Source organism: Choloepus didactylus, chromosome 20 (assembly GCF_015220235.1).
Source record: "Choloepus didactylus isolate mChoDid1 chromosome 20, mChoDid1.pri, whole genome shotgun sequence".
NCBI lineage: Eukaryota > Metazoa > Chordata > Mammalia > Pilosa > Megalonychidae > Choloepus > Choloepus didactylus.
Genome location: NC_051326.1, coordinates 59,593,445 through 59,607,325, shown reverse-complemented (window position 1 = coordinate 59,607,325; position 13,881 = coordinate 59,593,445). Strand labels below are relative to the sequence as shown.

Below are 13,881 nucleotides of genomic sequence, written 5' to 3'. Positions count from 1 at the left end.
TGGGGAGGGCAGGAGGGGAAGTCAGGCTTGTGTGCCCTCACAGCCACGCTGGGATGCCCTCTGCCCCTGGCTCTTTCCTCTTACCCTTTGTGCCTTCCCTGCCGCCAGGCCGGCTAAAACCACAGAGCAGCAGAGACGGGGGGCAGGCAGACAGCGCCCCAGACGGACCTGCCAAGAGCACAGTCATCATTCCCACGACTGTTTTTTGGCACTGGGCAGATGCTGAAGAACAGGCTGTGCCAGATTTATAGACACGACGATGGCTGAACGGACACGCGCGCCCGAGTTTACAAACAACAGCTGTCGTCCAGCAAGCCCGCCTTTCCCGGACGGCCACGGTGTGCCACGACCACCGCACGGCAGCTTTGATGGGCAAACACGACATCCAGATAGTTCCATTTATTTAATCGTTTTAGGACAGGAAATGCCAGACTGATCGACAGGGAGAACAGACCGTGCACAGACACCGCATTCACGGCACGGACAGTAAGTGGGTGTCCGCGGCTGGGGGCACACATGCGCTGCCTCTCGGAACAGGCGGGGGGGCACGCGGCAACACCACAACACAACCGGGCTCGGGGGATCACAGGCCACGAGGGGAAACCACGCTTCAAGGGCGATCAGATGCATTTAAATATGGGACCTCCAGGGACAGGTCGTGTCACCTCACATATAATTTATATATTAAAAGAAAGAAGACCACGGTATATATATGTGCAAGCCATTTGGGGCAGAGGAAACAGACGAACGAGACGGATGGAGCCATGCTCGGGAAAGGAGAGGCTTTGTCTACCCGCACTCCGTTTTTGTCCCCACCTTTCCGACAGTCACTCGGTATCACGATATAAATTAGCTGGCCTTGCGCTGTCTTGGGAAGTTTGGCCTGGGATCTTCAGGTGGTGCTATGGGCTCCCTGTGGGAAGGGGTGCCTGGGGAGCCAGGGACTGGGAGACCCTGCGGGGAGACCCAACCCTGTGAGTCGCCTTGGGTGGGGGGCAGGCTGGGATGGGGGAGGGCTGGGAGGAGGGTCCCCCGGGTCAGGTGGAGGAGGGCGGTGCAGCCAGCTGGGCCGGGCAGGTGCACTGGGGGCACCTGGGCCCCGGGTTTCCGGAAGTGCGGGAATGACTGAGGAGGCATCCAGGTTTGCAAGCGAAGCTTCAACAGCGAGACGAGCCCGTGCTGCTCTGCGACTGTCCATTTCCTAGAACTGGCTGGCACTGCTGGGGTCGCACTGCAGCAAGCGGACGATGGAGGGGTCACTCTTGGCACCTTTAATAAATTCTTCCAGGGACAGTTTGCCTGCGGGCAGGGAGGACAGGAGAGGGCAGAATTTACTCAGTGCTCAACTGCTCTTTGTCCCTGCAAAGAGGGCGGGGACAACTTTCATGCCAGGGCACCCGTTTCTGTCCAACTCTATAGCTGGACTGCACACATCTCTGCACTCACTTTGTGAGCATTTCTGGAAACTTTTTTCTGTTTTTTTGCTTTCATTGCTCACTGCAATGCTTCAGGTCCCTGAAAGGATGTGGCCAGTGAGGGCAATTGAAATCTTTCTAAATGTCACTCTGCTTCTTTACGTATTAAGAAAGAAGAGAATTGTCCAGGAAAAATCTGGCATTTGCCTCCACTCCATAAAGAACTCGGGGCTGAGAAGGCCATGCTGGGTGGAGGGCCCCGAGACAGCCCTGGTCTCACCGCCCAGGACAGGGCTTCCGGCCACGGACGGAGCCTGGCCCTCCGGCTCTGCCCCTTGCGGGCCACACGGTGTGGACCCGCTACTCGAGCCTGGCATCTCGCTCACCGCTTCCGTCACACCCACCCCACAGATTGGCCGTAAGGACTGGAAAAAGTATATGAGTCGTGCCAAGGGCCCAGCTGGCTCCTACCCCTCGTCTTCAGACCCTCCTTCAGCCCCAACCCTGTGACTTCCAGAAAGAGGAGTTAGGAATGTGATTTTTAAAACTCAGGTGCTGTAGGAATGTGCGTCACAGAAGAGCCACCACCCGGGACAAGCGTGTGTCCCTCTCCCGACACGGAGTGAGGCGAGTGGGCCCAGGGTGGGGGGCGCGGCCCACGGGCGCCTGCCACCCGGCTTCAGGGGTGCCGGGCCGGGGAAGTGGGGGAGCCCTCCAGCTCACCATATTTTCTCCTCACACAATCACTCTACCTGAGCTCACGCTGTGGTTGCGGCTGCATTTCTTCTGGCACCCCAGAAGCTGACACCCACTTTTATAACTGTGCCCACTTAAACGTGACCAACCCAGGCAAGGCACCTTGAGGTCCCACCGTCGTTTGTGTCCAGCGGGCAGGTGGGGACACACACGATCAGCAGATGCGGGCGTGTGGTGGACTCTGCCCTGCAGACTGTGTTTTGGGCCCTTTGGCCGTGCAATGGAATCATGATGTTTACTTCGATGACGTAAAAGCTCACAGCCAGGGCCCGGCACGTGGGGCGAGCGGCAGGGAGTGAAGTGCCTCAAGCCGGGCTCCCCATTCTCCTGTCAGGGGCCAGTGACAGACCCTCCTGGGTCTCAGGGTCTTCAGCTCTAAATGGGGTCCTGGTGGAGCCTGTCCCAAAGGGCTGCTGGAGGGCCAGGTGGGGAGACGCACTTGAGGGGTCAGCAGGGCGCCTGGAGCGGGATCCTATGAGGACAGGGGCCCAGCAGGGGACACAGCAGGGACCCAGCCTGCCCCGGGGCCTCCCGCCCCTGGCCGGAGAAGGACGCTTCCTCCTTTTGGGTCCCCAGCAGTGAGGCCGGCTTCCCTTGTCCACACAGAGACTAAAAGATGGATTTTTTTTTTTTTTTTTTAGGCTAAGGAAAGGGTTGGGAACAGGACATGGTGGGGACAGCCACTTCCTGTGCTGAGATGGGAAGGGCACACTAGCAGGCCTTGTCACCCACCTTCCAGGGTGGGCCGTGAATTTTATCGGCCACCCCAGGCGGCAGGAGTGGGTGCGTGTCTCCTTAGTTGTGTGGGGGGGGCCTCAGCATCCCAGGGCTCAAAGCCACGGGGAGCAAGGCTGCCAGGCAGGCCCGGCTGTCCCCTCCAGGCCCACGCGGATCCTCCGTCCTTCCCTGCACCCCCAGGCCTCCCAGCTGCAGGGTGACAGGGTCAGCTCAGGTCAGCATCCAGATGGGGGAGCCTTGGAGCTGCCGGGAGGGGGCTGCTGGGACTTGTGGAGATTATCGTCTTCCGGAAGCACCATGCCCTCCTCTCCTGGCGGGCAGCAGGACAGGGAAGGGGGTGGGGGGGTCCCTGAGCACGAGCTGATGTTCCGGCACTTGGCCAGGCTCACTGCTTGCTCACTGCTCCCCGCTCTGACGGTGCAGGGCTGCGTTGGGTGGGTCACAGGTCAAGGGGCAGGGCGGCCTTGGTCACAGCGAGGTTAGCAATGGCAGCTACTATTTGCTGAGACCCGAGCACTGTGCTGAGAGCGTTACGGACCTTATCTTGTTGAATCCTCACGGCCACATGCAATTGCATTTATGATCCCCATTCCAGAGAGGGGTAAACGGAGGCTCGGGAGGGCTCAGACGCGTGCGGGGCTGTCAGAATCCAAAGCCTCCGCCTTGCTACATAGGAGGCTGGAAAAAGCATGTTTTAAATCAGCCCAGAGGCAACGCCAGGCGCAAGGCTGCCTGTTTTATGTGTGAACGTGTTTTGAAAGCTGCTAACCTGCTGTCTGGTACACTCCCTGCTGCCAAAAGTTACACCCCAAACCTCGTCTCCCTGCCAGGCTTAGGAGCCCTTCAACGCACCCTTGGCGGCACTTTGGAGTTTGCAAAACACTTGTTTTGTTTGTGCAATAGCTTATCTTAAATCTCCACCACAATCCAGGGGTTCTTTTCTTTTCTTTTCTACACATCGCGTGCGTTTATTGTTCAGAGGCAAATCAGATCTCGCTCTGTGACTCTTCTTGAGAAAGTCCACGAGAAGTACGGGGTCATCAAGTTTCTTCCTTGGATTCTGCGGAAGCTCATGGCTAGTGTTGACCAGAATTGGGGCCCCGTTACTCCCTCTGAGGCCCCCTGCTCACAGCTGGGCACAGCTGTTGCTCTCACAGTGCTCCTTGGCCCCCGGGGCATCAGGGGAGACGTCCATCGTACGGTGGCAGCGAGGCTCGCCCAGCTCCCAGACCCCACCACCCTGGGCCTTTGATTCCAACCCCCCCCCAAACACACTCCCGGGCTATCTTTATCCCCATTTCACAGGCGAGGAGACCACCGCTCAGAGGGGCCCCTGGGAGAAAGCCAGGACCCAGGAACAGGTGTGTCCTGACTGCCAACCCTGGGCCCCTCCCTCAACCCAGACACAGAGGGGAGAGGGGACAGACCCCAGCAGCGTGGCCCAGACGCACCACGCCCCCCACCCCATCCCCTACCGTCATTGTTCGTGTCCATCTGCCTGAAGATCTTGTCCGTCCGTTTCTCCGGAGTGGACTCGTCCTCGGGCATCTTCATCACGGAGGACACCATCTTGTATATGGCCTGCGGAGAGCACGTGGAACAGACACGGTGAACAGGTGTGCTCAGAGACGCCCTGAGGTCTCTGGGTGGACAGGGCAGGGGAGAGTGCTTCCCCCCAGCCCACGGCAAGCCAGGGAGAGGTCAGGACACGGGTTGCCTCTCAGCAATCTTCCCCAAGGAACAGAGCGGGCCCTGCTACTCGCCGCAGCGCTGAGGGATTGATCTCATGGACAGAATGTCCAAGGAAAGACTCCAGACACATTTACGTGAAGTTCAGGAGCAGGCCGAACAGATCTCCAGTGTAAGAATGGGGGTACCTCCAGGGTTAAGGGTGGGGGAATGCCGGAGAAGGGGCTTCAGGGAGGCTTCTGAGGGCTGGGGATGACTCAGGGTGGGTGGTGGTTACACTGCTGGGAAAAATGTGGGAAAACTCATCACAAGCCCATGGGCTTTGTGTACTCTGCTATATGATGATTCTACATCAGTTTAGGAAAAAAAGACTTAGCCCCTAAAACTCAAAAGGGCAAACCACATAACCAGCCCCAGAAAGGACAGCAGCACCGGGATCTCCTCCTCGGGCTGGTCAGACCCTCTCCTTAGGGTGCTGCCAACCGAGGGCTGAGCTGCCATCGCTGCCAGGACTCAAAGCCCCAGGAGGAAGTCCGAGAGGCCAGTTCGGGGCAGGTGCCTGCTGTGTGTGTGTGTGTGTGTGTGTGTGTGTCGGGGCAGGTGCCTGCTGTGTGTGTGTGCGTGTGCACGTGTGTGTGTGTGTGCGTGTGCACGTGTGTGTGTGTGTGTGTGTGTGTGTGTGTAGTCAGGCAGTGAGGAGGCCAGCAACTGGCAGCTCATTAGAGTAACTTGCAACGGGGAAGGGCAGTCCATGGCAGGGATTTTCTGAGTACTCTCTGTGGAAGTGACTAGATCAATATTTTCATTCCTAAAACAAGACTAATAACAGCAACAATCTGAGAGTCATTATATTTTAAAAGCAGGGCATTTTTTTTTTTTTAAAGAAAGATCCCAGGGTGTCTAGATGTCTATTATGTTATACTACCCTACTCTCACTCCAGCCCCATCTCCGTTTGCTGGGGCTGCCCAGGCCTGGGTCCTCTTCCTGTGCACCACTGGGCCGCGTATATTTCAGGGCCTCTCTGCACACCCCGAATACAGAAAGAACGTCTTCCTTAGATAGGCTCGTCCAAGTGCAGAGCCAGATGCAAAGCCACCACCAAAGTCTCCCGTGGGCTTCTGAGTATTAAAACACCAATCCCTCTGGAGAAAGGTGTAGCCAACCACGTGTCCCACGAGAAACCCCACCCAGCAAGCTGGGATCCATGAAAGGTGCTAGGGGGAGGCTTTCAGGGTTTGGGAACTTGGTTTGGGGGCCTGGAAACCCCGGAGTCACTGTACCTGGGCAGGAGGCACAGCTGCTCACTGCTCTGAAGGGTACCACCTGTGGCCCTAGGTTTTTGCCAGGTCAATCTGCTCAGCCAGGGACAGGCATAACTGTTTGGGAAAGGATAAGGCTTCACACGTGGACTGGGATTAATGATTACTGGGATATAGGATTTTTGTTTCCACCATGGGTTATAGCTGTGAGCCAGGTGGTGACAGGTGAGCCACAGAATTTCCCACACCCGTGTGACTTTATCCACACTGTGTGGAAACCTGTCTACCTGGGAAACAGGTTAGTCACTTCTTAGGCCAGTTGCTGCCAGTGTAGGAGTTTATGGATTTAATACCTCTTGCTTGAGATTTAACCCGGAAGTTCCTTTGGTGTAGGGACTACCGCTTCTGGAGTTCCAGAGTGAATTCCCTAGGCTGTAGGAGTTGGGGCGAGAGGGGAGATGCCAGGGAGGGGCTGCTTCGGGCCACTAAACCGGCCCTGTGGTTCTCTCGCTCGATTACACACTTAGGCAGCCTGGTGAAGTGAACAAAACTTGGATTCTTTCTGGAAAAAAGCCTCATCTGTACAAACTCATCTGCTAGAGCTGTCGATAGAAATGAAGCCCAAGAGAAGAGGTTTCATAAGCCATGTTACTTTTGTGGCATAATTTACTTGAGTGATCATTTAATGTTTCTGTCTAACCTTACAATTGCATGTTCCTGGGGGACATGACGAGCTATGTGTTGCATTCTTAAGTTTACAAGGGTCTTGGCAGGTAGCCCACAAACATCAAGGGTTCCTCCCAATCATTATAATTCTCAGTTGTGTAACCTTAGGAAATCACCACTCTGAGCCTTGGATTTTGCAAAATGGGGAGAATGACCCACCTTACGGGGTTGGTGAAGGGGCAAACAGATACAAGTGCTTGACCCAGGCCTGGTATATAGGAAATGATCAATAAACCTTGGCTTTTAGCACTGCTGTTTGCAAGGACCAACCCAGCCATGTGCCATCTGTCCACTTTAAAAAGCAGGCCAGACTCACATTCCCTTTATCCAGTGCATGGATGGATGAGTGGAAAAATGGGGACAAAAATTAGATGAAGAATAGGGTGGGATGGAGGGGATGGAAAGTTTTGGGTGTTCTTTTTTGCTTTTATTTTAGCATAAGGAAAAGGTTCAAAAATTGATTCTGGTGTTGAACACAGAAATGTATGATGGTGCTGTGAATAACTGATTGTACACTGTGGATTCGTATAGGGTGTGTGAATATATCTCAGTTAAACTGTATTAAAAAAAAAGTAAATGACCAGTGGGGGGTAGGAGGGGAATGGGATGTTTCGGATGTTCTTTTTTATTTTAATCTTTAACTTTTGGATAATGAAAATGTTCAAAGTTTGATTGCGGTGATGAATGCACAAGTATATAACCACACTGTAAACAACGTTAAAGGATTGTATGTCATGTGGTTATATCTCAATAAAATTGCATAAAAAATAATTAATGATTAAAAAAAAAAAAAAAAAGGCAGGCCAGAGAAGGAGAGTGAGCACACGGGCCGGGAACGGTCGGTTGCTCCTGGGAAGGGGTGTCCAGGCCCCGAGCCCAGCAGCGCCCGGCCGCACCTGCACGATCTCCAGCATCTCGCTGCGGCTGATGTAGCCGTTGCCGTCCAGGTCGTACATGCTGAAGGCCCAGCGGAGCTTCTGCTCCAGGCGGCCCCGCGACGTCACGCTCAGCGCGATGATGAACTCCCGGAAGTCGATGGTGCCGTCGCCGTTGGTGTCGAAGGTGCGGAAGACGTGCTCCGCGAACTTGGAGGCGTCGCCGTAGGGGAAGAAGTTGGCGTAGATCTTCTTGAACTCGTCCACGGTCAGGTGGCCGCTGGGGCAGTCCTTGAGGAAGCCCTTGTACCACTCCTGCAGCTCGTGGTCCGTGAACTCCGTGTTCTCCCGCAGGTCCTGCAGCACCTCGGGCCGCAGCTTGCTGTTCTGCTTGCCCATGACGGTGGGCGGCGGCTACACCTGCGGGACGGGGGGCGTCAGCCGGGTGCGTCGCTGGGGCCCCCCCGGGACCTGCAGCCACTGAGCAGGGCTGAGAGATGCCCCCTGCCTGTCCTGCACCAAGGCCTGGAGAAACTCCTCCCCTCCCTCCGAAAACCAGACCATCCTTTGTGCAATCACCATCTTTCAGCAAATCCAAGGTCCCGCCCGTGGTAACTAACATGCATCACCGTTTTAACAAAGTCAGGACACTTCCAACTAAACCTTGACAGGTCACCACCCACGAATTGGCAGACATATTCTGACTTCAAGAATGTGGAAACATGAAAAAAAATTGCAACTTAAAATCAATGAAATGAGGTGTTTATGGAAAGCCCACTGTGGCCTAGATGAGTTGGGGAGGGCAGGGTGGATTCAAGTAAATCCTTGTCTTCTCAGCCCCAACAGCTCAAGGTTGAGTTGCCAGGTAGAAATGAAGCCCCCAGACCCTTCATTCCCAGCAGCTCTTTTCTCCCCCAGGCACAGCTTTCCGTTTTTTTATCCTTAGAACAGGGTCCAGCAAAAGGAGGCCCTGCCTTTATTTTGCCTCTGAAAATCCTGTCGGGGAAGGATCCAGAACTAAGCAGTAAATGAGTCTGTAATGGATAATTGTTGGTGTGTGGCCCCTGCCAAGTGGCAAAATACACTTTGCACTGAAGGAATATAATGTAATATTAACATATCCAGCTGTGGGAATGCAGAACTCTGCTCCTTTGAAATCCACACCAGGTGGGGAGGGTTCCGTCAGGCCTGCAGAAGAAACTGGTCCTGGGCTGATATTACTGCCTGATATTAACACAGCTTTCACCTCACTGCCTACTTTTATTTTTATTTCCTTATTGTAAGAATAATACATATACATGGTTTACTAATATTTAAAGCATACCAAAGAATAGAAAACAAGCAAAAGTCTCCCACTCCAGCCCCAGAGATAACCACTTTTAACTTAACTGCTTCTGCATTTATGAACACTAAACAGTATCTTCTGAATTCCTGTTAGCTGAGACAATAAAAGTATCTCACCTTTACTGCCTGCCACCTCCTCCCTTCTTTGCCCCCTCCTGGTTTTATTAGCTTCATATACACATTTGTGTGTGTGTATGTGTGTGTTCTGGTGCGGGACACTGATTACGTGCTTCAACTTGGCGGGCCTGGGCTGGGGGACCTGATCAGCCCCTGGGGAGGGTGGTGGGCACGGGCGACAGCGCCCTCCGCAGCCCCCCGGGCCTGGGAAAGTGAGGCCGGAGGCAGGCCCCATTTCCTCACCCAAAATACCACTGTTAGGGGAGGCTTGCCGGAGGGAACCGCCTTTTCCCCACCCCCTTATCTTGCCCGGACACTCCCCGTTGCCAGTGCAACTCCCATCACCACCAATGCGCATACATTGTTGCCAGACACCGTTACCGGAGCAACTCTCGCCCCTTTTCAATCAACCTCCTCGCCCTCTCAGAACCAATCCAAGCCTTTAACCTCTACAGCTACCCCGCCCTCTAAACGCCCGATATAAGCTTGTACTCTCCCCTAATAAACTCTCTTGGTTTCTTCACCCTAAAAAGAAACGTGTCCCGCCTGTTCCTTTCTCGCCGCCCTCCATACTTTGCATGCCACCCCGCCGGGGACCTGGCCAAGTCCCCCGCCTTGCCCTCGCCTCCGGGAAAGAGCCCCCGCCGCCGGTACCCTCCAAGCAATCCTGAGAGCCTAGGATTTGGCAACCGGCCGCCACCTCCCCCCCCCAGACGAATCAACTGCGACCGCATTCTGGCTTCTCTTTATGACTTTAAATAATATACTTAAAGCTCGTTTTCTAACCTCCGTATAGGGCAGTATGGCAATAGTTTTCAATTTAATATGTAGTGGATGCCACTTTGGGCCTTGTGGGGGTTTGGAGCTGTATGTACCCCAGAAAAACATGTTCTTAACTCTAATCCATTCCTGTGGGTGTGAACCGATTGTAAGTAGGACCTTCGGATGAGGTGACTCCAGTTAAGATTGTGGCCCACCTCAGTCAGGGTGGGTCTTAATCCTATTACTGGAGTCCTTTATAAGAGAATGAAATTCAAACACACACACACAGAGAAAGCCACAGATGCAGCAGCCAGAAGCTGAACATCAAGGGAACCTGGAAGAGAAGGAAGAGACCAAGAGACACCGCCATGTGAAAAGCCAAGGACCAAGGATCACTGGCAGCCAGCCCCAGAAAGCCACAGTCTTTGGGGAGAAAGCATCGCCTTGAAGACATCTCGATTTGGACATTTTCTCAGCCTCAAAACTGTGAGCAAATAGATTCCCATTGTTTAAGCTGACCGATTGCATGGTATTTGCTTGAGCAGCCCAGGAAACTAAAACTGGTCCTTTTGGAAACTCAGTTAACTAACAGAAGATAGACAAAACCGTAATGGTGATTTCTAAATAAAAAGCAAAGGGAAATATAAAACTCAAAAGGTTGCTGCCACCAAAATATCTGACAGATGAGGAAAAAGAACCAAAGAGCTGCTCAGAATTTTTTCTTACTGGGAGGAGCTCTAGACCAGGTCTGGAGTGTGGGTTCCACCCGGGTCTGCTGTCACTGTGACAGTTCTCTGGGCCTCACCTACACAAGCTCGTGGGTCCTTCCATCGTAGCCTCAGAACTGGATGACCGCAGGCTGCAACGGCTCCGCACCCAGGTTGCCCCCTTGGGCAGGCCACGCTGTGTCCCCAGCTCCTACACGGTGCACAGATGCCCAGGGTGCATCTCCTTGTGGCAGGTTTGTCTCCACTGACACACCCAGGGGGACACTGCTGGGGCCAGAATTGGACACACTTTCAGCCCTGCAGCCAAAGCCCCTTGCCCAAAGACCTGAGGGGCAGCCCAATGGGCTGAGGGAGAAACCGCTTCGGCTGCTGCTGGGGCCTCAGGCAGGGGTCCGGCTGCCCATCCCCGGGCTCTCCCCCAGGTGCTCCAAGGCAGGAGCCCATCCCGTCAGCAGAGGCTCAGGGCCGGGGGACCCGGACATGTCCACCCTGCAGCTGCTCCTTCACAGTGGCCCTGCCTGCTCCCCGCCTCTCCTCCCCCAGCCTCCGGGGAGCCCTCAGCACCTCCTGCCACCTCTGAGGGGAGGGAGTGGTCGGTGCCCACCCCCAGCCTCCTGGGTGCACGGGGAAAACCAGGGTCCAAAGGCTCCCAGGCCCTCGGTGAGCTTCCCTGGGCGACTCTCCCAGAAGCTTCCCCAGCCACCAAGTGGGCAAGCTGGGTGGTGAGCAAAGATGGACAGACACTTCTGGTTAGTGAGGCTTCCTGGACATAGGCTCCACACCGAGCATGCAAAGAGCATTCCAGAACACTCTCAGGGGACAATGAGAAGCAGCTCCTGCAGACTGTGAGCCTCAGACATTTTATGTATATATTAGTCCCACTCTACCAACAAGGAAACTGAGCCCCAGAGAGCTCCAGGGCGTCTGGGAGGTGAAGCCAGGACTTGAACCCAGGCGAGCCCAGTTCTCTCCCTCACATCACGGGGCAGGCAGCCAGCAGGGAGGCTGAGCCCAGGGAGGCCAGACTGCCTGCACCAGGCCGGCCATCTTCGTTCATTAATGGGACAGCCTTTCCCCCTAATTAGCATCCCTGCACTTTGCATTGGGGAAATAAGACATCTGCTGTGAAATTCTAGGCTCCAAGAATTGAGAGTTGCTCCTTTTGGAATCCACTCACCCCACTGCAAAATGAGTCCCTGCTCAGAACCCTGGTATCCTTTTGCCTCAAAATATATCTGTGATTTATGTTCTTACAGATCCCATTGAAATGCCAAAGCCATAGCACCTTTTCTGCCTGAAATAAACGCTTACAAAAAGGAAGGTACCAGATTATGTAGAGTGCAAAAGACAGTAAACACAACTGCTAGAAAACAATAGGCTGAGGACATTTAGGTCTGCCTGGGAGACACTTCAGCCTTTCCCATCTCCTTCCCACTCAGGTCCAGGGGGCAGGCGCAGAGTGACAGCCGAATCCTGCCTCCCGGCTCCTCCACTGCAGAGCGCTCACGCCCTTCCTTCTCTCTGATCTCAATGGGTGTCTGCAGTGGTGGAATGCGTATTCTTGCTGTTGTATAGACACACATATAAATACCTGCTTTCAGGTTTTGCTAACTGTAGAGGCAGAAGCTGGTATTCCAGGCCAGCCCGGGTGACTGCTTTTGGGGAAATGCTATGGAGACCAAACATGGCCCTTCAAACCGTGTTTTAGGAGTCCAAGAGGCCCACCTAGGGGGTTGGGGGCACAGGGACAGGGTGGGGAGAAGGTAGGACCCTGGGCCTCCCAAGTAGGCATCATCCAGAGCAGCAGCCCTTTTCTCTGTGCCACGTGATGGGGTTCTGCATCTCATCCCTTCGGAGAAAGGATTCTGCTGATGAAAACATCTCTGGCACCACAGGTCTGCTTCTCTAAAGTCCTGAGCCTAACAGCATAAAAGCATTAGAAGAACACAGAAAAGCAGGAGAGGGTGGGGCCCCAAGTGGAGTATGTTCTCCCATTTCTCTTGAAAAAATCCCCCCTCAACGCCCCCCGCCCCAAAATAAAAAGGACAAGAAACAGGAAACAAAGCCCATGTTCAATGAGCTGCGTGAGGTCCGTCCCCAGCACACAATGGGGGAGGTGGCAGAGAGGTGACGAGGCCAAGCGGGGGCAGGGAAGGTGCAACCTTGGCACCTGCAGAGGGAGGGGACCAGAGAAGGAGGGCGAGCCGCCCCCTAGAATCCCGGGGTGCTCAAGAACAGGAGGTCACCAGTCCCTCGGAAGGTGGGGGAGAGCGCGAAGCTGGAAATGGATATGGGGAGTCTAATTTGAAGGTCAGTGTGGGAAACAGAGGTTGGGACGGGCTACTGTACGGTCCTCTGTCCCCAGCTACCTTTTCTGCCAGGTAGCTGGCATGTCCTGGGCTCCCCAGCAGCCAGGTGGGGCCAGGAGGCTGTTCTGGCTCAGGGGATATGGGAGGGAGTGAGCTCCCCGTTGCAGCCTTCGACGCTCTGTCCTGCCTGCCAGCCGGACACGGAGTACCCACGGAGGCCTCAGAGACTCTGGGCACCCCAGACCCTATAACCTGTTGTGCTGGTTTCAATGTATTATGTCCCCCAGAAAAAGCCATATTCTTTGATATAATCTTGTGGGGCAGACACATTAGTGGGGATTAAGTTTGGATTAGGTTGTTTGCATGGAAATGAGCCCCACCCAACTGTAGGTGATAACTCTGATGAGATATTTCCAAGGAGGCATGGCCCCACCCATTCAGGGTGGGTCTTGATCAGTGGAGCCACATAAATGAGCTGACAAACAGAAGGAACTCAGTGCAGCTGTGAGTGACATTTTGCAGAGGAGCTACAGCCAAGAGGGACACTTGGAAGAAAGCACAGGAAATGAGAGAGGAGCTTCAGCTTACAGAGACATTTTGGAGACGGCCGTTGAAAGCAGACTTGCTCTGGAAAAGCTAACAGAGGACAAATGCCCCAAGAGCAACTGAGAGTGACATTTTGGAGGAACTGCAGCCTAGAGAGGAACGTCCTGGGAGAAAGCCATTTTGAAACCAGAACTTGGAGCTGATGCCGGCCACGTGCCTTCCCAGTTAACAGAGGTTTTCCGGACGCCATCAGCCATCCTCCAGTGAAGGTACCTGATTGTTGATGTGTTATTTTGGACACTTTATGGCTTTAAGAATGTAACTGTGTAACCAAATAAACCCCTTTCATAAAAGCCCATCCAGTTCTGGTGTTTTGCATTCCGGCAGCATTAGCAAACCAGAACACCTGTCATGCCCAGCCTCCCTCATCTGAACCCCAGCACCCAGCAAATGACTGGCGTGCCGATTTCCTCCATGCCCCCAAGGTGGGTCCACAACGCGTATTGCTTTAGGTGCACAGAAGAGGATGCCTCTGAGTAGCAGGGCTTACTTCGTTCCTAGAGCCTAGTTGAGAAAAGCTGTCATTCACCCAAAAGCAGCAGCCTAATCTCTGCCC

The 13,881-nt window shown here is 54.3% G+C and overlaps 1 protein-coding gene across 3 annotated transcripts in view; it reads right to left on the bottom strand.

The window, feature by feature from the left end:
• Nucleotides 1-384: 384 nt before the first annotated feature.
• Nucleotides 385-13,881, bottom strand: part of HPCAL1 (hippocalcin like 1) — a 127,163-nt gene continuing 113,666 nt past the window's right edge. For all 3 annotated transcript variants that reach the window (XM_037812514.1, XM_037812515.1, XM_037812513.1), the window contains exons 2-4: nt 7,481-7,879; nt 4,385-4,490; nt 385-1,299 (exon numbers count right to left, since the gene is read on the bottom strand). In XM_037812514.1, coding sequence (XP_037668442.1) covers nt 1,202-1,299; nt 4,385-4,490; nt 7,481-7,858 — 582 coding nt within the window. In that variant the 5' untranslated portion in view covers nt 7,859-7,879 and the 3' untranslated portion in view covers nt 385-1,201. The remainder of the gene's footprint in view (nt 1,300-4,384; nt 4,491-7,480; nt 7,880-13,881) is intronic.